Source organism: Hemiscyllium ocellatum, chromosome 2 (assembly GCF_020745735.1).
Source record: "Hemiscyllium ocellatum isolate sHemOce1 chromosome 2, sHemOce1.pat.X.cur, whole genome shotgun sequence".
NCBI classification, from domain to species: Eukaryota; Metazoa; Chordata; class Chondrichthyes; order Orectolobiformes; family Hemiscylliidae; genus Hemiscyllium; species Hemiscyllium ocellatum.
Window position 1 is genome coordinate 138,073,285 of NC_083402.1, and position 14,792 is coordinate 138,088,076.

The 14,792-nt window shown below is 40.4% G+C and overlaps 1 protein-coding gene across 4 annotated transcripts in view; it reads left to right on the plus strand.

The window, feature by feature from the left end:
* LOC132829118 (uncharacterized) overlaps positions 1 to 14,792 on the plus strand; it is a 116,463-nt gene that overhangs the window by 13,537 nt on the left and 88,134 nt on the right. Inside the window, exons 3-4 of one of the 4 annotated variants that reach the window (XM_060846441.1) lie at positions 1,067 to 1,144; positions 1,264 to 1,341. The exons of 1 other annotated variant lie outside the window; for it this stretch is intronic. In XM_060846441.1, the coding sequence (XP_060702424.1) occupies positions 1,067 to 1,144; positions 1,264 to 1,341 (156 nt within the window). The remainder of the gene's footprint in view (positions 1 to 1,066; positions 1,145 to 1,263; positions 1,342 to 14,792) is intronic. 2 more of the 4 variants (XM_060846458.1, XM_060846449.1) reach the window with 2 other exon arrangements.

Below are 14,792 nucleotides of genomic sequence, written 5' to 3' on the forward strand. Positions count from 1 at the left end.
TTTCCCTGGAGGATAGATTCCTGTTGGAAGGGAAAGATTAATAGATTTACCACTATCAGGCTGTTCAACTGTGAGACAAATTGCAGTGAACCCCAGCTGGATGTCGGCCAATGTTGAAGTTCTAGCTTGGTCAAAGGCTTTGTTGGAAACCCTGAATATTTTCCTTCAGTCTTTGATAAAGATGCTTTGTTAATTATACCCTGGCTGTCAAGATGTGTGAACCTCCCTAGTTTACGTGATTCAATTTCATGCGTTTACTAATTGAACCATTGAGGCATGCTCCCTAAAATTTTAAATGATTTGCAAGTGTACATGACTATGCAATTTTTAAAGTGAGCTGATGGTAATAACGTGCTTGATTTTAATTTCTTCTCCGTGATCTGTATGCCAGTTACTGTTGTTTTCTGGTGTCAATCAAAAGCTATTACTAGAAAATACTTCTTGCTGAGTTTAAAAAGATGTTTAGGTTTTTTCCCCCACCAACCCCTTCTTGTTTATATTTTAATTATTTGTGGACAGTTTGAGTTGTATTCACTGACAGGAGGTGGCTTTTGTTTTGTCCCAACATTGTCTGTGCAACCAAAATTTGCCTGATGCTTAGACATCTCAGAAATGATACATTCTATTTTGCTTTGCTTCATTGTCAGTTGGAGTCTTTACACTGAATTTGCTGTCCTTGTCGCGTCTCCAGAGATCCCACTGAAGTTAGAGAAGGAGAATAGGAGGAACCTTACAGCTGTTACAGACCTGCAGATGTAGCATAATTGTGCAACTGGAACTGCTTGCAATTGACAGTGAATGCACCAAGAAACTTCTAGCTGTTTTAACTTTCTCAAAGAATTGCTTTTGGTAATGATTGACTAGGTAGTATTTATGTGGAATATAGGTAGTGCACGTCAATAACTGACATGATTGTATCAATTCTAATGAATCTCTGATTATGCACAGTCACGTGTTAATTGTCTGATTTCATATAACGTATCCAGATGGATGTGGAATTGAACAACTCAAGAATGTTCAGATACCTAATAAAATGTGCTGAGACTAACAATTATTGCTTTTGCAGCTAGAATGTCAGTATTTGAAAAGGATCCTTCTGCAGTTATGCATGAATTATATGGTGGCAATCTAGTAACAACAGATGGTAAGCTCATTACAAAGGTATATCTTTCTGAATGTATAAATATGTGTGGAGGACACTGAAGGAGATTGTTTACTGTCAGCTTTTCATAGTTTGATGTGATTTGTGTCACTATTTTGCAGAGAAAGTCAATGTCTTTGACACATCCTATACTACCTCTATGTGTAAGCTGTTTGGAGACACCGTCTGCTTCACTAATGGTATGTTCCAGTATTTGTTTAGAGGAAAGCAAGTATGATATTAGCACAGAGCTTCTCCAGGGGATGCAGTCAGCAGAATGCAGCTAGAATGCACCAGACATTGCTGGTTTGGCAAGCTGAAGTTTGCACATAAACATAACGAAAAGTCTGAACATAAAATTACCCCTAATTCAGTACAATCAGGGAGCATAATCATTATTAATAGATTTGTGGTTGATATATGGCCTCCTTCATTGTCGGAAGGGAGTGTGATTGGTAGGAAATGAACAATTGTTTGATTTAGTGACTAGCTGACGATTGAAGCTGCACAGTTGCATCCTGCTGTGTTGCAGTTGACCAAATTTAGACTCAGTTTGACAGTATGGTAAACCTTTGGAGCAGCAGTAAGAGAAACACAGCTGTGTTAGGCTTCAGCTGACTAACTAATGCTGGTTTTATACGCTAATGAGTGCCTGAACATTGAGTACATTGCGATCAGTACCTCTGAATCAGTGCATATTGTTGACACTACATGTTCTGATTGAGGATCGATCTTTTTTGTGAGCTCTAACTGCTCCAAGTGATCGAAAAATTTATCCTCACAGAAGGCAATAGTGTTTAATTTGCTGCCAAGAGGCAAAAGAGATCAAGCTACCACCACTGTAAACCCTGGCAGAGCCTAGAGTCTACAAAGTTGCAAGCTGCGAGCCGTACCTACCTACCCCCCCCCCCCCCCCCCCCCCCCCCCGCTCTTGGAAGAGATCTGGGCTCGTACTGCTGCAATTTTGGGCCTAACACAACCCCTTACTTGGCAGACCCTGGGATTGGTTTTAATTGAGTCAATGAAATGGATGATGGAATGTCGTGGAGTCCCTTCATTGGGTGGGGAATTTCAAACTCGGTTACTTTAAGTGTTTAGAAATGGTTAAAAAATTATGTGCATTTGTTATTATTTGATATGCAGTTCTACTATTTCTGTACCTTTACACATCTATCAAATTCCATTTATGTTGCATTCTTCATTGACTGAAAAGCACATGAGAGAAAGCAACACAATAGGCAACCAGACCTGGAAAATACAGTGAGTTTAGGATGGTGTCCAGGCTACTCCAAAGAGAGACCTCGGAGAGCAGTGACAAGATAGAAGGGTCTCCTTGAACGTTTTCAGTGGGGAGGATCTGACCACACACTCTCCCTTGTTAGTGAATGAGGATGAAGAAAAATTCAGTTGGGGGGGGGAATGTGGAGGGTATTTAACGTAGGATGATGTGAGGCTTTGGAAAAATTTGAAAGTAAGATGAGAAAATTGAATTGAAGGTGTTGAGGCATTTGCCCAAACTCTTGAGAGGATGCTGGGCATGTAAGATGGGGCACCAGGGAAAAAGGACAGATTACAGCTGAAAAGACCTATTTGAATGATCTGAAGCTCCTGGAGTGTTTTGGGCAAGAGGGCTTTCATAAAATCAGTGAAGGTAAAATCAGTTTCAAAATATTAGGAATGATCGTTCAGGGAAGGAGCTTTGACATTTGAACTGATAGGAGGAGAGGTAACGCCAAGGTCCTGCGTCTCTTTGAATCAAATGGAAATGAAGACTGAAAAGAGAGAATCCATGTTTATGTATTGTCTTTTATATTCTCAGGATATTTTTATTCAGTCAATGGAGTGTAGTTACTGTTGTAATCTGGTAAACACAGCCAATTTGCATGTAACAAGCTTGCACAAGCAAATAAGGTGATCTGTTTTATGATAAATATTGTCCAGCAAACCAATTTCTGGAGGTTTTAATATTAGATGAGATAGAAACAGGAGTTTGTCTATTCAGCCCCTTTAGCCTGTTTCATCATTTAGTTAGATCGTGGTGGCCTACACCTTGGCTCCCTGTACCCACACTTGCACCATATTCCTAAACTTTCTTATCCACCAGTTTTCATTCATTCCAGCCATGAGTATGATAGTTGAACCCCAGCGTTGTGCTTTGAGCAGTGAAATAAGCCATGAGGTTGAACTGTAGAAGCTGATGTCAGCCAAGTAGATTTTAAACCAAGGTTGGAAAGTGTGATGCTGGAAAAACACAGCAGGTCAGGCACCATCTGAGGAGCAGGAGAATCGACGTTTCACGCACAAGCCCTCATACCTCATGAAGGTTTTATGCCCGAAACAGCAATTCTCCTGCTCCTTGGATGCTGTCTGACCTGCTGTGCTTTTTCTAGTGTCTCACGTTTTGACTCTGATCTCCAGCATCTGCAGTCCTCACTTTTTCTTCCAGATTTTAAACCAACCTAATTGCTAATACCCCATGCGAATTCATCTTTGTTAAAGTCACTATTTATTTTGGGTGCTGATGGTATTACACTTCAGATTGAAGCAGTTGAGCTTGATACGCCGTCACAATCTAACGCAGATTGCCACTGTGGGCAGTCTTCATGAGAGAAAGGAGCTCTACATTTCTGAGAGATGGTTCCAAACAAGGCTCCTTAGGAAATGCAGGGCAAACTTGTATTCTGACAGTACGGAAAGGAAGGCAAGCTACACGCTCTTCTCGTAACAGTCAGCTGCCAGATACTGACATTTAAAGGTCCGGACAGCTACTGTCAAAGGTTAAGCATTATAAGGTAAGTGCAATGTTAGCATGCTAGGTGGACTGGGTGTCACATTGAAGTGGCTAAAGACAATTGTGCTATACTACACTATGCTTTTCAAAAAATACTGCAGCAGTGATGTCTTGAATTATTTGGCCTCTGACACCATAACTGTCCTCCTTAATGTTTGGTAGGACTCCAACCAGTGGATAAGATTCCTCTAATGTGAATTACCTTCAACTTTGCTAACTTCTTTAATGCCACAATTAGTCAAGTATTCCCTTCCACAGGCAATCACTTTTGGAATTCAGTTCAGGGGCATAGAGAAGTGAATGAGTATTAAGTTGGATGGACACTCTGCTTAGTTGACCTCCTTACGATGAACTGATGGCTCATGCCAAAATTAGGAGAACTAACCCACGAACTAATAAAGTAAAATCCTGGTATAGCCACACTCATGAAATCTTATTACTAATGTGCCAGACTCCTCCAGCTCCATCCCTAGGTATGTTTTACCCCACTGTTGGAGGAATGCGGTATGTTTCGTATATGAGAAATTACGAACTCTGGGGATCCTCAATATTGACCCATGGCATCAGGTCAAATATGGTCAAGGAAGTCCTCAGCTGATGACTCAGTACTTCACATTGAACACTGGTTGAAAGAAGCAGTGAGGGTAGCAAGGTACGGAATATGCTTGGGTGGCGTATTCTGAGTATCTTGGTAGCGCAACTATTGACCTGAAGGATTCCTATAGGACGTGCCTGATTGGGCATGTGGCAAGTGGGCTAAGCCATCTTATCTGATCTAGGCCTTGTGATTGCTTGGGAACAAATAACTAGCTGGAGGATGAGGGTTCAAAAATATCTACGTCAGCAACAATGGCAATTGTAGGCTGAAACTAGGCTGAAGCATTTGCCTAGTATATAACTTCATGCAGAACTGTGAAGTGAATGATCCACCTCTGTCTCCCTCTGTGGTCACTGCCATCACAGATGCCTATCAGCAAAGTGTTGGGAGTAGTTGTCACAGATGCCAGTCTTTAGCCAATTTGATTCATTCCACAAAATAACAAAAGTGAACCAGCAAAGTTTATGGACCCTGATAACCTCCTGACTATAGCTCTCCACAACTAGTTACATCTATAAGCAAGGTGCTCTGGCCATTGTTGATGATGTGCGATATTGCCACGATGTGGAGGAACTGATGTTGACAAGTTAAAAATCTCACAACACCAGGTTATAGTCCAATAGGTTTAAAATAAACCCGTTGGACTATAATCTGGTGTTGTGTGATTTTTAACTTTGTTCACAAGAAGCAGGACAAATCAAATCTAGCCAGTTACCATCTTTTCATTTTACTCTGAATCAGCAAAGTATTGGAAATTGTGGTCGACCACGCTATCAAGTGACACTGGCGTTGCAATAAGTTGCTTATTGTGTTAAGTTTGGATTCCGTCAAGGTTCTGAGTTCATTATGGTGTTGCTTGAGGTGTAGATAGAAGAGCTGAGTTCCAGGGATGAGTTAAGAGTGACTGCCCGTGAGGTCAGGACAGCATTGACAGCGTAGGATTGAGAAGACTGAGCAATGTTAACGACAATAGAAAATGGTTGGGACTATAGTGAAGAAGGTAATCACTCCGGTGGTTGTAGTCATATTGGAAGATGATTCTGATTGTTGCAAGTCAGTTTTCTAAACCCTCGGACATCACTGCGGAGTTTCCTTTGGGTAGTGTACTGAGCCCAACCATCATTAGTAGCTTTATTAATAATCTTTCTTCCATAAAGTCAGAAATTTGTTGATTGCTCAAAGCCAATCGTGTCTACTTAGTGAAACAGTTGGTGCCCACGAAGATGTTCAGGCTTGGGTTTGATTGCTGCTTAAGCATAAATCTTACTCTCCATTTAAGTGCTAGACAAATACCATCTCTGGTGGGAGAATGTAACCATCTCCCCTTGGCGCTCAATGTCATTACCATGGCTGAATTCACCATCAACATTCTGCAAGTCACTACTGACCAGAAACTGAACTGGACAAGTCAAATAAGTAATGTGACTACAAGAGCAGGTTAGAGGTATCCTGTAGTGCAAATTCACCTCCTAAGACCCTTTTTCTCTCTCTACCATCTGTGAGACAGTTGTACTGCTGGTCTTGATCAGAAGCTTGGAACTGCTTCCTGACAGCATGGTTGGTGTATCTACACCACGTGGATAGCCAAGATTATAAAAAAATCAACTCACCACGACCTTCTCAAAGGCAATTAAGGATAGGATATGAATGTCGGCATATTCACTGATGCTCACACCCCATGAAGGAGCAAAGTAAGATCTAAAGCTTCAATTTGCACAGGACAACTGTGGCACATATCCTAGGATTTGAAGAGCAATGGAGTTAAAAACAATGGACATCACTAGAATTTTGGATGCCACAAATTGTGGCTGGGATAGGGTTGGGTCTTAATGCTGTTGCAAGCTGAGATAATGTGAACATGGTTAAGAGTAATTTGATGAAGGTCCAGATACTTCATTACATGTGTTAAATGATTCAGACAGCCTGTGGTTGTGATTATAGATAAGGGAAACTTGGTTCTGGATGTTCAGATGCAGTAAATAGTTTTTATAATTTGAATTGAAAGCAATAATTCTGTACAAAGTGTTATATCAACAGCTAACTTTGATTGTGAGGTCAGAAAGGTCCAAGGTGTCTGTCTTTGTAAACAGCATACACAGGGAAACTGTGTTCATATCAGTGTCTCCAAAACAATTCCGATTCATATAATTGGACTGCTTATTACCTCTCCATAAATTGAGTTTCCAGATTTCCTGCTTCAGTTTGCTCCTGAATGCATGTGTTTTGATGGAACTGTTCTATTACAATTTGTAGCTTTGTTGTAAAATTAAAGATTATTGTGCTGCTTTGAGGTTTTTTCATATTTTTTTTCTAACAGATTTTATCTGCCTCCCTGCCAGACAGGTAGGCTTAAAATTGAGTCCATAGTGATAAATATATGTTTACTATTTGTTTTTCTTACATTTCTCATTATATGGTCCTAAGTAAAACAAGGCATTTACTGACGTTGAAAGCTCTTTAGCCCAACTTAATTCATCCATCCATAGTAACCCTAAAGTCCATCAACCAATTGGTCTTCAGTTGGACCCATGGTTTAAGACTTCCCACTCTCTGGGAATCCATTACACTTTTTGTGTAAGAAAAAAAGATATTCCAAACCTCAGTCTTAAATCTTTTACTAGTTTGAACTGGTGTCCCTTACTGCTGCATGACAAAGCAGTATTCTTGATTTTTTTTTTCCAATCGTTTCCAAAACTGTTTTTGTCTATTTCTCCAAGATCACCTCTTTAGCCAGCTGTTTCCAAAGTTGAAAAGTAGAGGTTTACCATTATTTTCTCAACTGTTGTTTTATTTCCGTTGTTTGAGTATTTCTGTGACCAGAACTGTATACAGTACTAAAAGTATGCCTAGATGAGGTCATTACAAAATATGATCATAATTTCGTAAAACTTGTATTCCAGTGTCAACGACTGTATGATTCTACTAGCTTTGATTCTTGCTATGCTTTGGTTGAGTCTACTAAAACCTCTTAATCTAATTCAACTTTATTCATAATAAACAATTAATATGAACGATTTACGCAAAGTATGTCTTGTCCATCTGCAATACTTCAATATCTTGCATGGAAAATTTCATCTGTTGCTCTCTCCAGGTGTACGTTCTCTCTTGCCTCCTGATTCCACTGCTGCTTCTCGTTTGGTATCCTCTGCATACTTGACCGATGCAGTCTTAATCCAGTTCTTATTGCATCTGAGCTTGCAACACAATTCAACTCGCTAAATTGACAATATTGATTGTTTGGAAGTGCAAAGCACAGGCTGGGACTGCTCTTTAGAGGCTGTGGCTGGTAGTGATTTTTGGAGTGGAGTACAAGGAGCTTCATTGCTGTATCTGGTTTCTGCTAAGATGCTGCATAAAACCTTTTTTTGGTCATTTTCTCTAATGCTGCTGTCTGTCCGTTTTTGTCTGATTATATACCTGTGATGCACTGTGCAACTTTCTGTATTTATAAAATGCATTTAAATGCAAGTTTCTGTTAGACTAAACTAAAGAGTCCTTGATGCAAACGCCAAGTACTCAATCTGATCATGTTCCATTTGTTTTATTTCACAAAAATAAATTTCCTTTCTTTCCTCTAAAAAGCTTTTGAAATATATATTCCCAGCATGTTTTATCTTCACAGAAAAATTGTTAAAGCAGATGATGTGTTTTTGGTTCATGGTCACTGGCGATTTGTTTTAAGTTTTGCTAAGTCATAGTGAGTCTCAATATATCTCCTTCATAACTTGCTACGTAAACTCTTAAACTAATTCCTTTTGTGATGACTCAGGACAGCTGGCTGAAAGACCTTAGCACAAAAAGAACACCTTGATTCCTTTGTACTGTTTCTTCGTCACATATGCTTTAAAGTAAAAATATGACCAATCTACTACTTTATCCCCCTCTCTAAATGCTAATTTACAAACTGAAAATGGTGCACAAATGGTTTAAATGAGATCCTGGCCTAGCTTTTCATAACATTTGAGACTGACGTAGAGAGGGAAGTACAGGGTCAGTCCTCAAGGAAGATCTCTGTTTAGAGCTCACAATAAATGGAAATTGAAAAACTTGCATGTGTCCTTATGGTACTGTGCACAAATTCTTCATATGAGTGTGTCACATGAGAAGCTGGTGGGGCAGGATGTGTTCATTTTAATTTTAAAAAACCTATTCAGGAAAAAGAAATATCACCTGAGTTGCAGTTTGCATTCCTGTTGAAGTTACAAATTCCCCAATCTATTCAGGATCTTAAAGTAGATACAGACGTGTGTTTCCAAGAATATAAATGATTCATTTCCACATATAAAATGTCAAGATAACTTGGTGTTTCCTGTTGTATTGATGCAGAGGGAGGGGAACAAAACAAAGGAGTTACCTCATTAATACCATGATAAATCCCTAGATGATGAGTCAGCTGTTATTCTCCATGAGCTTCGGAGGGTTACTCAAAATTGTTTGTTTCGTTGTCAAAATAAGTCTTGATCTTGAAAACCACAATGAGTCAAATTTTAACACCCCTCAATACATTTATCAAGCTGTTTAGTTATCCTGAACCAATAGAGGTTGTCACTGACTGTGGATACTGTGCCAGTGTTGAATAAACTACTTATTTCTTACACAAAGCACTTAGTACCATTCGTTGTTTTTGTTTTGAATATTCATCTTAATGGCCAAAGTAAGGGTGGAGGCAGTTGGATACCTCCAACATAAACCATAAATCAGGCTTGCTAAACAACAGTTGCTTCTCAACTAGGTTCCCTCCTTCAGCATGATTAGGTTGTTGCCAGTGTGAGTATCCAACTGGAAGACATTTGTGATGATTAATTTCTTCCAGTTCACTTGTAAAACAACAAGCATTAATGTTTGGCAGGTGTGCTTTCCTCACCGTTTGATAGTCCTGTCGCCTTTTCTCTATTGTTTTAGAAGATAATTTCAGCCAAAACCTTTGAAGATTTAACAGGTTGTTTGAAGACTCTTGGACCTTGCTTTATTGGCTTGAGAATAATTAGCTTTAAAAGGGCAGTGATTTATTTACATATCCACCTTTTTACCATTATAGTATCCTGAGATAAATTTGAAATGAGTGTGTTTACTGATGCTGAAACCGCAGGGCAATTGTGGTTATTTAGAAATGCATATGAGCACAGTTCTAGAACCATCATATGTAAAGTGTACACTGCATGTGTGCACAGAACAGATGTGACATTGAATGAGATTCTTTCTCCCCCTCACCCCTCTATCTCCCAGTCAATCTCCTTCCCTATCCTGTCCTCTCCTCTTTCTCTCTTCCCCATTTCTTCTGCTCTCTTTTCCCACCCAATATCTTTTCCTCTCCTGCTACTTGCCCGATCTCTTACCCTAGTAAAAAATGAGGTCTGCAGATGCTGGAGATCACAGCTGCAAATGTGTTGCTGGTCAAAGCACAGCAGGTTAGGCAGCATCTCAGGAATAGAGAATTCGACGTTTCGAGCATAAGCCCTTCATCAGGAAGTGCTTTGACCAGCAACACATTTGCAGCTGCGATCTTTTACCCATCAACAACCCCCACCTTTCAGATCTGTCTCTCACCACCACACCACCCCCCCTGCCCCACACCCCAGCCGTTTCTGATCTTCAGCAAAATATATGAAATTCAGGTGTACAATTGAAACACTTGATCAAATCTCGTTCACTAGCGCATGCATGAGCATCTCCCTAGAGAATGCTGCACATACAATTTCAAGGCGATTTTTGCTGGCACTGAAAAGTATCAGTTACGAGTAGCTTATCTCTGCTGTTGATGCTTTTGATTCACCCACAAATGGTTCTGTAGCAGTACTGCTCCAGATCCAGATTGAGATGCATCACATTGCAGTGTTCTCTTTGAGAGTGTAGTAGCCAAGTACAGACAAGTTAGTGAGCTCTATTCTTGGAGGCCTTGCATATCAATTTTCCCACAGAATAATTTTGTGTTCAAACATTTAAGCAGATTTGCTATGCCTAGCAGAATTGCTTGCGTGATATTGTACGAGTCCAACTAGTCGTTGAATTGTTGCTGTGTTTAGTTATGTTGGCTTCTCCAAAACCACTTTATCTTTGGCTGAATGCAAATAAACCCTCCTTTCTACTTGAAATAAATCCAATAAAATAGCTTCTGTGCAAGAAATTCCAGTTTGACAATTTTAGCACCACTCCACAATTATTGTTTTGATATCCCAATGTTCTAGGTTTTTATTAAAAACATTTAATTATTACTTCAAATTCTCTTCAAATCAACTGTCTAGGATCACACGCAAAATCACTATCCTTGCAGTCCTTCCACTAGCTTGTGTACCTTGGAGTCTGGCTGATCCTAAATGTTACATGCCTTCAGTGGTATTGTCCAAAAACCCATTTTTGGCCATCAAACAATGAATATATTAACACCTTGCAGACATTTGATGCTCTATCGATGGCCTTTTGTTTTGGGAGGTTTAAAGTCATAAGCATCGAGCTAGTGTAGCATTCTTAAGAATGTCTACCATTGAATTTGCCCGCAAGGTTGTCATCATTGCAAACACAAAGATGTTCTGTTTCATTTGACTACTCAAAGTTTGCTTCAGTGTATTCTTTTGAGGCAATTGCACATGACGGTGGGAAATGAAGTGCATCTCTTTCATTTGAGTAATATTTGTGTGCATCCTGATCAGTTATTGCCTGTTGGTTGATATGGGAAATGAGGATGGAAAGGCAGGGTTACCACTAAGTCTTAAAAATTGCTGAAAAGTTTCCCACAGCCTAATTTTGGGCAGGAGGTTTTTGCTTATTTGAATTTCCTCCTTGAGGATTTTGAGAATATCATTCCTCAGCACCTGATTGGAAAGCTGAGTCTGCTGGGCCTAGATACCTCCCTTTGTATCTGGATCCTGGATTTGCTGACTGGAAGACCTCAGTTCGTCCAGTTTGGGAACAACGTCTCCAACACCATCACATTGAGCACGAGAGCCCCCAGGGCTATGTGCAGTCCATTGCTATTCACCCTGCAATACACAGCTCGAATCATATTACATTCGCTGATGATATGACTATAGTGGGTCTCATTAGTGGGAACAATGAATCAGCATACAGAGAGGAAATGCAGTGACTAACGGACTGATGCAGAGCCAACAACCTGTCTCTGAACATGGACAGAACAGAAGAGGTGGGTGTTGACTTTGGGAGGGCATGGAGCGACCACACTCCGCTGAATGTTGGCTCCCCCATGGAGATCATGAAAAGCACCAAATTTCTTGCCATCCCCCAGTGGAGAATTTCACCTGATCTCTCAACATCAGCTCCACAGACAAGCAAGCACAGCAGTGTCTCTGCATGCTGCGTCGGTTGAGGAAAGCCCACCTCCCACCCCCCATTCTCGCCACATTCTACAAAGGGTTCACCGAGAGTTCCATGCGCTGCTGCATAACTGTCTCACTTGGGAATTGCATGGTCTCTGATCATAAGTCCCTACACCACACACAGCATCTGAAAGGCTAACAGCATTGTGGAATACCCTACACATCCCTCACTGAAACTCTTTTCCCTCCTACCACTTGGCAGAAGATACCAGAGTGTTTGGTGCAAGAGTTTCTTCCCCCGGACTATCAGGGTCCTTAACACTGTATGATCAGACTCTATTCCATCTGAAACTTCATTTTAGCAGCGATTCGAAGTCATACAATGTTTTATTAATTATCGTTCTTTTATTGCACTGTAATTTGTACACCACTGTACCTGTTGTCTAGATGTGCCAGGAATTACTGTGCTCTCTTATGTGTTTTGCACTTTGTCACCCTGTGTATGATTAGAATAGATTCACTACAATGTGAAAACAGGCCCTTCAGCCCAACAAGTGCACACTGACCCGCCGAAGAATAACCCACCCAGACCCATTTTCCTCTGACCAATGCACCGAACACTCTGGGCAATTTAGAATGGCCAATTCACCTGATCTGCACATCTTTGGACTGTGGGAGGAAACTGGAGCATCCAAAGGAAACTAGGGCAAACATGGGGAAAATGCGCAAACTTCAGACAGACAGTCGCCCAAGGCTTGGATTGAACCTGGGTCCCTGACGCTGAGGCAGCAGTGCTAACCACTGAGTCACCGTGCCATGTAATTTGTGCTGTCCATGTAGCATCTTGGTCCTGGAGGAACACTGTCTTGATTTTACTGTATCAGTTGTATATGGTAGAAATGACAATGCTACTCTTGACTTGTTTTCTTGATATGGTGGCCAAGCAACTCTGTACAGTTATTAAACAGACATGCAAGATCATGGCTGTCCATGAAATTTCTGCAGTCCTAATGCAGTGGTCTAGTTTGAATGAACCAGTGTAACTTCCTGTCACCGACACCCCCTCATTGTAGAGAATCCAAGGTTCATATCTCGGATTTCTAGGCAAAAGTGAGGACTGCAGATGCTGGAGATTAGAGTCCAGAGTGTGGAACTGGAAAAGCACAGCAGGTCAGGCAGCATCTGGGGAGCAGAAGAATCGACGTTTCGGGCAAATTCCCTTCATCAGGAGTGACTGAGATTTCTGTTTGCTAGAATAATTCTGCATCAATCTTAACATAAAAGGAGGCTTGCCGGGAGGCATTACTCTTGGTCAGCTGCACTATTTTCATGTATACAGACAAGGACTGAAATTTGATTTAGGAAGTCTCTCCTCCCCACCAACAGACAAGAACCCTCCACCCCTGTGCATGCATGCAGTCTTTTTTTCTTCTTCTGTCTTTTCCACACCAGGAAGATGTGGATATGATTTCCCAGAGTAGTTCCAGGGGTGAAGAAATTCATTTACAAAGTTAGGTTGGGAATCTGAGATTGTTCTCTTTGGAAGAAAAGTTGCAGGAAGTCTCCAAGGAATGCACAAGATTATGACTGGGTTAAGTGTTCTGCTTAGTGAGTGACAGAAGGATTAGAAACATTAATTTAAGGTTTTGGTTGATGGATGTACTTGAGTTTTTTTTATACCTAGCTGGGAAGGGCAGAACTTGTACAGTAATTGGGGCTGAAAAGGCCGGTGAATGGCGGACGCTGTGGGTATTCTCTGCCTTTTATTCTCAGGCCCCGGCCCTGGGGCTTGGCATATCATGCACTGGGGATAACGGGGCAAAAGCTGTCACTGGGAAAACCTAGAGCCTCTAACTTCCCTTTCCTGGCTTTTTAGTGACCAGGTATGAACCAGAGTAGATAAAAAGCTCAAACTGATGCAGCACACAACCAACCCATCTAAAAAGTACACCTTACTTCACAATTTGCGCTTTTTACTTTTATTTTTGAATTGAAGCTTGAATGTTATTTATTCATATAGTATTTATTGGATTAGGATATGCAGCTTATGGTTGCATTTATTACACCAATCTTTCAGATACAGTATGTGGCCTTCGATGAAAGACTGCCCACTGACTTACTATAAAGCCAATTTTAAATCCCACCACATGAATGGCAATGTTTTCCTTTCAATTAGTATGGAATTTCAGAAACATTTAATGACTTTATTTTGAAAGCTTTTTCAACTGAATGCACAGTGCCGCACATGTATGATATAGTAGTCAGCTTTACACTTTTTTAAAAATTTGGATAAGAAACCTAACTCTGGCTTTAATGTTGATTTCTGTTGGAAACTATGCTTCGCTTAAAGCCATTTCACTTAAAGCTGTGATTTTCAGGCGCGCAAGCACAGCTTTAAGTAAGGACTGGCTGTATTCAAGAGTGAATGTCTGTAAAGATACTTGCTGATCTGTGAGTATTTTTAAAATATAATTGTTGTAAACTGTTAGTTTGACTTGGTTGGCAGGAGTTCTCTGCCTCTGAGTCTTCTGCTTCTGCTTTGGTTGTCAGCGTCACTGATCAACATTGTACTCCACCGTTTATGACTGTCTTAACAATGTGATAATAACCATGTAATCTCCTTTTGTGATTTTGAATGAGATTATAAATTGGTCAGCGCACCAGGAACACCTTCTCCATATACTCCGTCACATAGTGCTAGATGGAGGCAAAGTGCTGCTTTATTAAAGTGTGTCATTTGAAGCTCAGAACTTGTTCAAACCATGATTCCCTTTGGCAACAATTGTAGAAGTGCAGACAATTCTTCCTGGTGCTCTGAGCAAAAGTGAATCTCAATTCTAATGAAACGAGGTTAAGTTGTCACATGCTGTTTATGGAGCCTTGCTATGTGTAAATTGGCTGCTGTGTGTTCTTTATAACAGTAACTGCACTTCAAAAATAATTATTTGAACTTATTGAAATTCTATTTTATATTACACTGTTTGACCTAAT